The sequence below is a fragment of the Apodemus sylvaticus genome, chromosome 5 (assembly GCF_947179515.1).
Source record: "Apodemus sylvaticus chromosome 5, mApoSyl1.1, whole genome shotgun sequence".
NCBI classification, from domain to species: domain Eukaryota; kingdom Metazoa; phylum Chordata; class Mammalia; order Rodentia; family Muridae; genus Apodemus; species Apodemus sylvaticus.
In genome coordinates this window covers 8263748-8276573 of record NC_067476.1, presented here as the reverse complement: position 1 = coordinate 8276573, position 12826 = coordinate 8263748, and the positions used below count along the sequence as shown (strand labels likewise).

The 12826-nt window shown below is 52.1% G+C and overlaps 1 protein-coding gene across 9 annotated transcripts in view; it reads left to right on the top strand.

Moving 5' to 3' along the window:
- The window catches only part of Ntng2 (netrin G2), a 56619-nt gene that overhangs the window by 18608 nt on the left and 25185 nt on the right, over positions 1-12826 (top strand). For all 9 annotated transcript variants that reach the window (XM_052182007.1, XM_052182006.1, XM_052182012.1 and 6 more), the window contains exon 3: positions 3919-4562. In XM_052182007.1, coding sequence (XP_052037967.1) covers positions 3919-4562 — 644 coding nt within the window. The remainder of the gene's footprint in view (positions 1-3918; positions 4563-12826) is intronic.

The window sequence follows — 12826 nt, the reverse complement described above, 5'->3', positions numbered from 1 at the left end:
TGCCACTAAAGCAGTCTGTACTCAAGATGGTCTGTCTGTGTCTTGAGTCACTGGGTTCTCAGCATTCTCTGGCCTCTGCCTTCATTTCCTTCCCACTTCATCTGACATACACAAATTGGCCGTGAACAACTGTCATTACTGTATGGTGACGTCTCCCCGGTTTCTCACACACTGTCTCACAGAACACAGGACAAGGAAATAGAGACTCAGAAAAGCCAAGTGGCTTTCTCAAGATCACAGAGCCTCTAGAAGCTGGAGCTGTGTTGAGCTTGGGACTTTGGACCACAGAACCAGTTTCCTTAATGGCCCCAGACCTAAACAGGGAGTTCTAACCCTTAGTTCAGAGGAGGCCCCTAGAAATTATATAGGCAATGTATGTGGTGGGTGACTGCAATGGGGGCGGGAGGGACGCTAAGGCTTCTTGTGTATGTGTGCGTATATGAATAGAGGCCAGAGGTCAACCTTAGGTGTCATTCCTTAGGTACCATACACCTTGGTTTTGAGATAAAGTGTCTCATTGGCCTAGAACTAGCCTGTCAAGCTCAGCGGGCTGGCTGGTGAGCGCTGTGGGTTTTTCTGCCTTGGCCACCATAGTATTAGAGTTATAAGCGCACCATCTCATCTGGGTTTTTGGTTTTTTTTTTCCTTTTTAACTTTTTTATTGATTCTTTGTGAATTTTATATCATGTACCTCAATCATCTCCATCCCTCCCCCCCCCCAAAAAAAGGAACAAAAACATCTTACCATGGAAGCTGTGATGTGTCATAGCATGGTCCCACAGTACACCCTTTTGTGCATACATCTTTACTTGGAAATGTTCATTGCAATGAATCATCGGCCTGGTTCAAGCCCCCCCCCACCCCCCGGCTTCTGCTCCCGCTGGCAATACTGGATCCTCACAGGGACTTCTCCTGGGCATCCTGTCACTGCCCTGTGTCATGGCGGTCCTGCAGCTTTGGATCTGCAGAACTGGCCCCTTTACACACTCCAGCAGATCTTAGATGGGGTAGATGTTGGGTGGGACAGCTCGGAGCCCTGGTTCGGGGCCTGGGAGGTAGCTGGCTTGGTCAGGCCACCAGCTCTCCTGCACATCTCTGCCGCCTGCTGCCCTCCACCGCCAGGACCAGCTCTCCAGTATTGCCCAGGCTAGCTCACTCAGTGCCACAACTAGCAAGGTCACCTGGCTTTTGAGGCTCCAACTTAAATGTCTGCAGCAAGCACTTTGCCGGCTGAACCATGTCCCAAGAACCTAAGGCTTTGAAAATAAGAGGTGTGTGCTCTTGTTTTGGATTACTGATCATTAAATGGTCAGAGAAGCAAGTGCTAGTTTTGAAAGCATCAGCTCTAAGCCTGAGTTCCCTTCTGCAAGGTAGAAGTGCACCCCAAACCCGCCCAGCGTTGGCTGTCCTTGTCGGGCCACTTCATCTGACTGTTTTCATTAACATGTAATCTGCTCTGTAGTCTTGGATACTAGAGACGCAGAAGGCTGGCAAAGCCACGCTTGCCTCCCACTGTCCTCTGCTGTCCCACTTGGGTGGGGACAGGCCTGGCTGGAACCCCCCTGAAGGTTCCCCTAGTGTGATGTGAAGAGCAAGCCAGGGCCTGAGCACATTCGAGTTCAGAAAGGAGCTGGCTCAATGGGAACACAGCTCATGCCTCCTTGGCCGTGCTGACCCTGAGATCGTGGGATGGCTGTGTGTGTGAAGCCGGGAGGGCTGTGCTGGCCATGGCTTGGGATCATTTTCTGTGCTCGTGGCTGGCAAAGCCTTCTCTGCAGCCGGCATGAGGCTGGTAAACACACAGGCTCATTCATTAGTGGTTCACCATCTGCTTCCCAGGGGCTGGGGTGGGGGCTGGCAGGGTCCTGCGGGTTGGGCAGCAGGGGTCCTTCACCAGGCTGGAGTCCCCAGCCACTGGCAGAGCCCCTGTATCCATATTCAATGATAGGAGGCCCGGGACAGCTGATAAGGAACTGTGTGTCCCCCACCCCCTAGGCTGAGGACCAGAGTCAAGCTGGGGGCAGGTAAGGCAGGGGCTGGAAAAGGATCCAGCAAAAGGTGATAAATATATGGTTGACTCACAACTGCTGACGTGGGGGATGTGTGTGTGTGACAGGAACATTGACAGTCAATATATGATGGGTAGACATTAATACAATTACCAGGGGACCGGGTGGCCTAGGAAAGGACATGGATTTCAGAGGTAAGTGAGGTGGGTAAGTAAAAACAAGTTTGTGGAAGAGATGTCTCTGGAAAAGCCAGGGTCGGGAACACCTGTCTGAGCTGCTGCCCCTCCCACTTGGCTCAGTGGATGAGCTGGACAGGAGCTAACATCTCCAGTAAAGACCTTTACTGTGCCACAGGTTCAAGACCAAGGTGATGGAGGCGTGATACAACTTCACTCCATGTGGTGATGTGGCCACCTCTGCCTGTGTCACATGGCCCTTCATATATGTGTGTGTGTGTGTGTGTGTGTGTGTGTGTGCTCGCATGCCCTTGGTGTTTTGGTGTGTGTCCTTTTTCGGTCCTTATTCAGGGGCCTTCCTACTAAGAAGGAGAAGGACCACCCGAGGGCATCCTTCAACTCCATAAAGACTGTCTCAAAACACAGCCTACTGCCTTTAGAGGTTGCGGAGGGTGAGGCATTAGCATATGAATTTGAGGGGGCTTGGTTGAGCCTCAGCTGAGGCTCAGTGCAGAAGAACAAGTGAGTGGGAGAGTACCCAGCCTGAGTCAAGCTGTCCTACAGCTCCCTCATTCATGGCAAACTCTGAGGGTGTGTCTGCCATCCTGGCACAGAGCCCAGGGCAAGCTCCGCCCTGGGCTCCGTTTTTCTCTCATGCCACCAGGAGGGGTGACCTCTTGGTCAGCCAGCTGCAGTCTGTTGCTTTCTCCAGGTCACTGGGCTTGACTTCTGTGTGTTATGGAACCTACGGAGATCAGTCAGACTCGTCCCATTCAGGACTAGTTGTGAGACAGTCACTGTCGGTCCAGAGTCACCAGTGAAAGTCACAGAGAGCTCCTCCTTTGTCATTGTGATTTGTAATACACTCAGGCAGTGTAGGGCTGGGGAAAGAAATGAAGCTGGTGATAGGGAAGAAAACAGACATGGAAGAGAGTGGATGAGAAAAGAGAGGGGTGTGGAGAGGGCTTTCTTTTTAGAAGTACCTCCAAATTCTCTGAGAAGACCTGGTTTGTCCTGCCTTCCCTGGCCTCAGTTTCCCACTCAGCAATTAGGTGTTATACTGGTGAGAAGTTGCTTGCACCCCAAGGTTTGGGGCCTCACCCATCATCAGGGACAGGCAGGTGGGGTGGACACTGGCACCACAGGGAGCGAAGGGCAGAGCTATTTTGGTGGATCAGGGCTTTGTGGGTCCTGCCTTAGTGAACCCCTGGGCTAGCTGTGCCCAGGCACCCACAGAGCAGCCCTGGGCTGCCTGGACACCAGCCCTGGCCTGTAGAGGATCAAAGCCCGTGGCCAGTGGCTGACTGCAGTGTTGCTGGCTGGGGTGGCCAGGGGATGGTGACAATGTATCCACCCCCCTCAGGGGCCTCATGGCTCATTAGAGAGCGAGAGGTTTTTAACTCAGATCCAAGCTACTTTGTCTCTGCACAGACACCTGAAATATTCATCAAAGTGGCCGTGTGGACTGGGGCACTGTGAGGCTGTCAGTGGCAAGGTCTGTTGTTTGTTAATTAATAGGCCTACCATCTAGAACAGTTACGGGCTTATAGAACGCACAGTAGAAAGTGCAGAATACCTAAACCCCCACCCCATTATCTCATCATGCATCTGCTGTGTGTGGGACAAGCACTCTCCACTCCTGCATCCTGATGGCTAGCAGATGTCCAGCCTAGACACAGGACACGCACACCACAGGCCCCGTCCATTGACCAGCAGCATCCTTTCCTCTGCAGGAGAACCCCTACCTGTGCAGTAACGAGTGTGACGCCTCCAACCCCGACCTGGCCCACCCGCCCCGACTCATGTTTGACAGGGAAGATGAGGGACTGGCCACCTACTGGCAAAGCGTCACGTGGAGTCGCTACCCCAGTCCTCTGGAAGCCAACATCACCCTCTCATGGAATAAGAGCGTGGAGGTGACAGACGACGTGGTAATGACTTTCGAGTATGGCCGGCCCACGGTCATGGTCCTCGAGAAGTCCCTGGACAATGGCCGCACCTGGCAGCCCTACCAGTTCTATGCAGAAGACTGCATGGAGGCCTTTGGCATGTCGGCCCGTCGTGCCCGAGACATGTCACCCTCCAGCGCCCACCGGGTGCTCTGCACCGAGGAGTACTCACGCTGGGCAGGGTCCAAGAAAGAGAAGCATGTGCGCTTTGAGGTAAGGGACCGCTTCGCCATCTTTGCCGGCCCTGACCTGCGTAACATGGACAACCTGTACACAAGGATGGAGAGCGCCAAGGGCCTCAAGGAGTTCTTCACGTTCACTGACCTGCGCATGCGCCTCCTGCGTCCTGCGCTGGGCGGCACCTATGTGCAGCGAGAGAACCTCTACAAGTACTTCTACGCCATCTCCAATATCGAAGTCATCGGCAGGTAAGGCCCAGGGCCACTGGGATGTCACTAGGGATGTCAGCTGTTTCCTGAAATGTTGTCACCTTGTACCTGGATGCCTCTAGCAATATCTGGTTTTGAGGCCTAGTATATGTTATTTGAGATGTCACCTGGTTCTAGGGGTGTCACCTGGTTCCTGGGGGTGTTATCTGATATCTGGGATGTCACCTGGGTACCTAGAAATCACCTCTTTCCTGGAATGTCACCTGTTACCTGAATGTCTCCTGACACCTGGATTGTCTCCTGATTCCTGGAATGTTTATGTCAACCTGGTACCTAGGTATCACCTTCTTCTCAGAATGCCTTCTGGCTTCAAGAAGTCACCTGCCTCAGATGTCACCTGGTGCTACATCAAAGGCGTGCCTGTGCAGTCAAGCTACCTAAGCTCTGTCATAATTGAGGGAGCCTGTGGTGCGGGTGTTAAAGGCAGCAGGTTCTGCACCACGCAGGAACTTTGCTCATTAATAGATACCGCGTGGGCTTTGCAGTCCCAAGCCACCTGTGGAACGGGAAGCTGAGTGTGCCTCCCTCTGGACCTCAGGGTGTTTGGATGAGTCAGATTTGACAAAGAGCTCACAGCAGTGCCCAGCATGCAATAAATGCTTTTTAAAAATTGAATAAAATGAATGCTAGCCAGAGGAATGGCACCAGAGGGCTGGGTCAGCTGGCAGAGGGCAGCGTGTGGGCGGGGGGGAGGGGGGGTGCTGAGGGGGCCTTTGCATGTCTCTCCATGGCAGGCTCTGAGCTGCTTAGGGTGTACTCCTGACACAGGGGAAAAAACATTAGTTGTCCCATGTGTCTGATTAGGATGGTTTTTCTTGTTGCTATTGTTTTGTGCTTTTTAAAAATAAAATTATGCACACAGACAGTATTTGCAACATAACTATCCTGTTTACCTACCCTCACACCCCACTTTTAGAAAGCACACAACATGCAAAACATTCACATTTTGACCAGGATTGGGAAGGGTGTGGAGGCATGGAGTGAGGAAAGCCTGGGGCTAGCTCCCTCCTTCTGCCTGGAGTGTGATGGCCCAGTGGGGTGTGGGGTGGGGAATGTTGGGGTGTGCTGGGGTGGGGTGGGGTGGGATGGGGTGAGGTAGAGTGGGGTGGGATGGGGTGAGATGGGGTGGGGAGGGTAAAGTGGGGTAAGGTGAGGTGGGGTGGGGTAGAGTGGGGTGGGGTGGGATGAGGTGGGGTGAGGTGGGGTGAGGTGGGGTGAGAGGGGTGAAGGTGGGTGAGGGGGTGAGGGGGGTGGGATGAGGTGGGGTGAGGGGGGTAAGGGGAGTGAGGGGGTTGGGGTAGGATGGGGTGAGGTGGAGTGAGGTGGAGTGAGGTGGAGTGAGGTGGAGTGAGGTGGGGTGGGGTGGGGTGGGGTGAGGTGGGGTGAGGTGGGGTGGGGTGAGGGGGGTGAGGGGAGGGGAGGTGGGGTAAGGTGGGGTGAGGTGGGGTGTGCTGGGGTGGGGTGCAGTGGGTGGCGCTCTATTGCGGCTGTGTATGCATTCCTTCTTGTTGATACTGTGTATGGGTTCCAGGGATGGAGACACAGGCGCGCCAGTCTGGAAGTACAGTCAGGTTCAATGGCAGAAATAGAGAGGCAGGTGCACATCTGCGGCCTGCTCAGTGGCCATCTGTGGTTTAGAGTTCTTACCTACTTGGGCCAGGGCATTTCAAATCTGGACTGTTCTGGAAGCCACTGAAAGACAGCTTCCCCCTCCCCTGCATGACAGTGATAAGACGCCCTGAAAAGGAGCAGAGAGCTGTGCGGCAGTGAGGAGCACTTGTTGCTCTTGCAGAGGACTCACGGTTGGTTCCCAGCATCCACTCTGACTCATGGCCACCCATAACTCCAGTTCTAGGGGATCTGATGCCCTCTTCTGCCCCACTGAACACATAACAGACAGGCAGACAAAGCATGGATATGGATAAACATAAATAAACCCAAAGAAGATTTTGAAAAGCCCCAATGAAAGCCGGGCGGTGGTGGCTCACGCCTTTAATCCCAGCACTTGGGAGGCAGAGGCAGGAGGATTTCTGAGTTTGAGGCCAGTCTGGTTTACAGAGTGAGTTCCAGGACAGCCAGGGCTACACAGAGAAACCCTGTCTCAAAACAAACAAACAAAAAACAAAAAACCAAAAAAAAAAAAAAAAAACCAAAAAGAAAAAACAAAAACAAAAGGCAAAACAAACAAACAAACAAAAAAGAAATGGTAAAAGCAGCTTAAGGAAGAAAGGGTTTATTTTGGTTCATCACGGTGAAAAGGTTAAAAGTAGATGCGTAGTTCTCAACCTTTCTAATGCTGTGACCCTTCAATATATAGTTCCTCGTGTTGTGGTGACCCCCAACCATAAATTTATTTTCTTTGCTACTTCATAGCTGTATTTTTCTGCTGTTATGACTTGGTATGTAAATATCTGTGTTTTCAGTAGTCTTGGGTGAACCCGTGAAAGGCTTATTTGACCCCCAAAGGGACCGGATCCACAGATTGAGAACCACTGCTGTCTGTGTACCACGTCCAGTCAGGGGCTCACTGAGAGCAACGAGTCCAGGAGCCTCTCAGCTCCCTTCTCCACTTACCCTGCCCAGGATCCCAGGAAAGGAGTGGCTGTCACTCGTAGTGCCATCTCAGGTGACATAAACAAGAGAGTCCCCACAGGTGCTCACGGTGGCACACACCTTCAATCCTAGTACTTGGGAGGCAGAGGCAGGTGGGTCTCTGTGAGTGTGAGTCCAGCCTCGTCTATATAGGGAGTTCTAAGCATAGAGAGACCTTGTCTTAAAAAACAAAAAACAAAAAGATAATTCACACAGGCAATTCTCGAAGTCATCAAGCTGTGGACCTAACACATCAAAGGCATCGCAGCAGGAAGCGCAGGCCCACACATTTTAGCCTTGATGTAGCAGCCACATCCCCAGCCCTTGGGACCCTAGCCTGCTTTCTCTGTCCACTGCTACAAGGGACCCTCATCTCCAGTATACATATAAGGCCACCTTAGAGGGCTGTGGGCTCCCTCCTGTGATAGTGCCAGTCAGGGCCAGAATATACCATAGAGCCCCAGCAGGGTAGCAGCCATGTCTCTTGTTACATGAGGTTCAAGACCCACCCCTCCACACCCCTCTCTAGTCCTCTCCTTTCCATCTGTGGCAAGACTGGGACCACTGGGAACCACTGTCTCCATGGCAGGGTGGCAGGAAGGTGAGGTGGCAGGAAAGTCCTAGCGCTCTTTTGGCATGCAGCCTTTGTGGGCACAGGGATTCTCTGTCATGGCGGCAAGAGTGTGGCAATCAATTCACAGGGAGAATAAGTACTCTTCAGGTGGCTGGTTGGCAGGGAAGCAGCAGCTCGGTTATTGATTAATTGGGTCTAGTTAGGTGGCATGGAGCAAGTATGTGAGCCAACAGAGGGAACCCCTGAAGTTTCCAGGGGCTTCCATGATCATACAGACTCATGTGGTCTCAGGCTTTAGGGCTTTCTCATCCCATGGCACCTGCCCTCCGTCCCAACCTGCCAACAAAATAACAACAAATAACCTACAAGTTGGTACTAAAGATTGGAGAGCCCACAAGCCCAGACTGGAGCCTCTAGCAAGCAGCACTCGATCCTGGTCCATGGTGTTTCACCCTGCACTCTCCGCTTCCTGTTTTCTCAGCTGAGCTAAATGTCAGCCAGCCAGGATCCCAGTCCAGACTAGTCCAAGGTCAAGCAAGCCTCACACAGCTTTCTCTAGTGAGGCCCTGGCTTCACAGTCTCCGGGATTCCTAACTTTGACTTCATCCATCAGAGCTGAAGCAATATGGGCCACAAGACATTGTCCCCACCTCCTCTAGCAAGTCTAGAGTTCTTTGTTTTGCTGGCGGTCCTATGCTCTGCACACATCAGCAATTACATCTCCAAGGAGGGCCCAGATGGCTGGAGGGCAGGATCAGGAGGCAGAGGCACCTGGCGTGGTCTCAGGGAATAAGGAGCCAATACAGATGGTCACAAGAGGTGTGCTGAGCTGCGACAGAAGGGTTGCACGGGTAGCCAAGAGTGAAATCCATCCACCAGCACCCTGGGGTTCTGCCTCCCTGCCGCCCTGTCTCCAGGGGCCCATTCCTGGAAGGCTGGAAGGAGGTGGGAGCTATTTTCTCCTGCGTGTGCAGGAGCCCAGGTACAGAGTCTGGGCTTGAAACTGCAGGGAATGTGGGCCAAACCTGTGCTCGAGGAGGGACATCATGCAGACTCATGTGGAGCGGGGGCATAAGCCCGTCCCAGCAGCCCAAGCCTCACCCTCAATTTCCAGGAGATTTACAGCAGAAGACCCACCACAATTTGGCTTTCACCTGGCTGGTATCTGAAAGGTCCTTGCAAAGCCCCTCCAGTGAGCTGGGAGAGGGGAGTCTCCAGGAAGTGAGCTGCCAAATGGAAACTTGCCTGAGCAAGATGGAGCCATAGGCGTAATCTTGTGTGTGTGTGTGTGTGTGTGTGTGTGTGTGTGTGTGTGTGTGTGTGTGAGCTGCTATTGAAGGGATGGTGTTATAGTGTGACGCCTTCCTTCCCTCAGGTGGCAGGGAGAAAGAAGGTGGGGGCAAAGAAAGGGTTGCTGGGGACCGTGTCCTGGTCACACCCAGCCCTCGTCTTAGCACCTAGAAAAGGCAAGAGGAAATGTGCCTTTGGGCTAGTAGGGTTTGCAAGCCCAAATGGCCCGCCCCCGGGGCTCAGAAGCATTGGGAGAGAGGGACAGTGTCTTCAGAAGTAATAGGGAAGAGAGAAGCCTGTGGAGAAATGCAGCCAGGCCCTTGCAACCCAGCAGCAAAAGATGCATGGCAGGCACCTATGTGAAATCTCTTGCTCTTTAAGATGCCGGCATTGCCTCCCAAAGCCTTTGGATTCTCTGCCATCCAGCACCGACATCCCCAGGGCCCCCTTGCAGCTGTGACAGCAGCCACACAGGCCCTTGGCAGGGCTGACACGCTGAGGGTTGCTACCCACCAAGTCTGGGAGTCAAAGGGAAGTGGGGGACTACCCAGTTACCACTTCCAGGGCTTACCCTGGAGACAGAGTTCTCTACCCAGAAAACTCTTAGAGGCTCCAAAGAAATTGCCACACTGGGCTCTCATATACCAGGGGCAGAAAAGGAGTGCCCCCCCCCTAGCAATTCTAGTGCCAGGTATTGGCTGGCTTCTGTCCTCTTTTGCCCTGGAGGGGGCCAAAACCCTTGAGTAGAAGGGAACCTACTTGATCCCTGGGTCTTCCCTGAGCCTGTAGGCAGCTCTCTCTGTGGGCTCTGGGCCACGCCCACCCCGTCTTCTCCTCCTTTGACCCCCGCCCCTGCTTTTTGAATAAACCTCCTGTCCCTATTGATCGCCAGTAACTGGAGATGCAGTCACAGGACAAGAATAGCAATGTCAGAGAGAAGCAAACCTCTGCTGGGGCAGGCAGCATGGGGGGCAGGGAGAGAAGTCGTCTTTCCACTCACCCCATGCCTCTGTCCCCCTGGGAGGCTGTGGAGGGTGTGAGCTGACCCTCAGCAATAGTGACCATCACTTACAGAGCAAGTCTCCAAGGCTAGTGGACAAACCCCTGACACTTTCTGGGGTTTCTTCATTCAGCCCTGCCCTGGGAAGATCCTTGTCCCCATAACAGAAATGGGAAACTGAGGCCTAGAGGTTAAGAAATAGATGGAGCTGGTGTGGTAGTACATGCCTTTAGTCCCAGTACTCAGGAGGAAGATCAGGTTGATTTCTGAATTCCAGGCTAGTATGGGATACACAGTAAGTTCCAGAACAGCCAGGGCTATGTAGAGAGACTTTGTCTTTAAAAATAAAAAAAAAATAAAAAAAAAAAAGAAGGGCTAGAGAAATGGCTCAGCAGTTAAGAGCACTGACTGCTCTTCCAGAGGTCTTGAGTTCAATTCCCAACAACCACATAGTAGCTCACAGCTATCTGTAATGTGGATCCGATGCCCTCTTCTGGTGTGTCTGAAGACAGCAACAGTGTACTCATATACATAAAATAAATAAATTTTAAAAAAAGAAGAAGAAAAATACAAAATAATGCTGCGTATACCCATCAGAGGGCTAAGATAGAGGAAACGGAAACTCCATTGTGTTGGTGTGTTGGTGAAGACTTAGAACAATCTGCATGGCCCATGGGAATGGGAATGCTCAGCTCTACTGAGAACAGCATGATGACGCCTGAAAATGTTGACTAGAGAATTAACATGTGACCCAGTGGTTCTCCTTCTGATCCACCAAGAAGAACTTAAAGGAAGGACCCAACAGGTACCTATACACCATGTTACATCAGCAGATTCACCATAGCCTGTGATGCAAACAGCCTAATTTGGAAAATAAATAAATGCAAGGTAGTCTAGACATGCAATGGAATATTATTCAGTCTTATAAAAGCAGTGTGTGGTAGAGCCACTGTGCAACCCCTGCATTAGGAGATAAAGGAAGGATTCTGAGTTTAAGGCCAACCTGGGCTCTCTAGTGGGACCTTCTCTCTAAATGTGAGTGAGTGAGTAAGTGTGTGTGTGTGTGTGTGTGTGTGTGTGTGTGTGTGTGCTGAAATCACAGCTCAGTGATGGAGCACTTGCCTACCACCTGGATTCTATCCTTGGAACTACACAAAAATGAAAATGGATAGATGGATAAATGGGAAGACATATGAATGGGTGGATGGTTGGATGGGTGAATGGATAGATGGGTGGGTTGATGGATGGGAAGACAAATGGGTGGATGGATGGATAATGGATGGATGGATAGGTGGGTATGGACGGATGGATGATAGATGGGTAAATGGACAGATGGGTAGATGGGTAGGTAGGTAGGTAGATGACTAGGTGAGTAGATGGATAGAGAGGTAGATGGGTGGGTAGATAGCTGTGTGTGTAGACGGGTGGGTGGGTGAGTGGATGAATAGCTGGCCTCCATATTGTACTGTCCAGGTAAAAGTCTAGTGTTGGGGTTAGAACAAGAGAATTAACCTGTCTGTCCTCCTTCCCGCCTCTGTAGAATAGAGACAGGAGCCATGAAGTTTAAATGAGCTTGTCCCTGCAGGGAGTGTAGAAGTGCTCTGGCCTCTTGGGGACAGGAGTCAGAACCAGCCATTGTGGGCAACTGGAAGGAATCCTGGGTTGCAGGGTGCCAAAAGTTTTTTTTACCTGGGTCTGTGGGCTCTTAGGAGGGCAGAGCATCTGAAGACTCCAAAGAGTGCATTCTTAGAGTTTGCATGTGAGGTCTGCTCAGGAAAGGGCCCACATGGAGCGCATATTAAAAGGACCCCTGACCCCCAAACCTCTGGCCAGTCTCTGGAAGACACTCTGGCTTCTGCTTTACAGCCTCTATTTATTTGGTGCGTGCATGTGGTGTGCAAGTGGCGTGATAAAAGACCCTGATAAAAAGTAATGAGAAAGAGATGGGATTCATTTTAGCTCGCAGGTCACGGCTACAGTCCATCATAGTGGGGAGTCACCAGAAGCTTGGTCACATGACACCATTGTGAGGAAGCAGAGAAAGACAAGTGCATGCTGCTTGTGCAGTCCAAAATCCCTGCCCAGAGTGGTCCTGCCTGCAACCGAGTCAGGTCTTCTCCCATTAACGATAATCCCTCCCAGGCATCCCCGAAGCTATTCTAGCCCTGGTAATTGTCCATAGGTGCCCAGAGTCTTGCTTCATGGGTGATCCTCAATTCTGTCAAGTTGACAACACTCAACAAGCACAGTTATTTGTCTTTAAGTGTCTCTCACACACCCTCCTGGGTGTACAAGAGTGGAGGAGCAGAGCCAGGCTGAGTCGTGTGTACAGGACCTATAGGGTCCTGAGGCCCTCTGGTGGTGGGTTATTCATGCACTGGATGGGGTGGACCCACCCTATGCAGGGGAGAATTGGAAGCCTGGCTTTTGGCTGGGACTTCAGGACATCAGGAGTCTCACAATTGCTCCGAGGCTGGGCCTCTTGGGCTGTGTATATTGTAACTGCGGGCTCCCTGTTTCTGGAGCTCCCCTCTGACCTTTCTCACCCCTTGTTAATTAACTGGCAGATTCTCAGGCACCAAGTTGGCATCCACTGCTGTGTCAAAGTGGGGTCCTCCACACCCCAGCACCTAGGCACCTCAAGAAGAACTTTTCCATCTTACCTTTCTGACCAGACCCTGAGGGGCCAGCATCTGTGAGGCTGGGGCAGCATGGCCGTCTTTATGACATGGCAGCCTCCTCTTCCTTGCCTGCCTGTCTCTGAGTCTAGCCTGGTTTCCCCTCTGT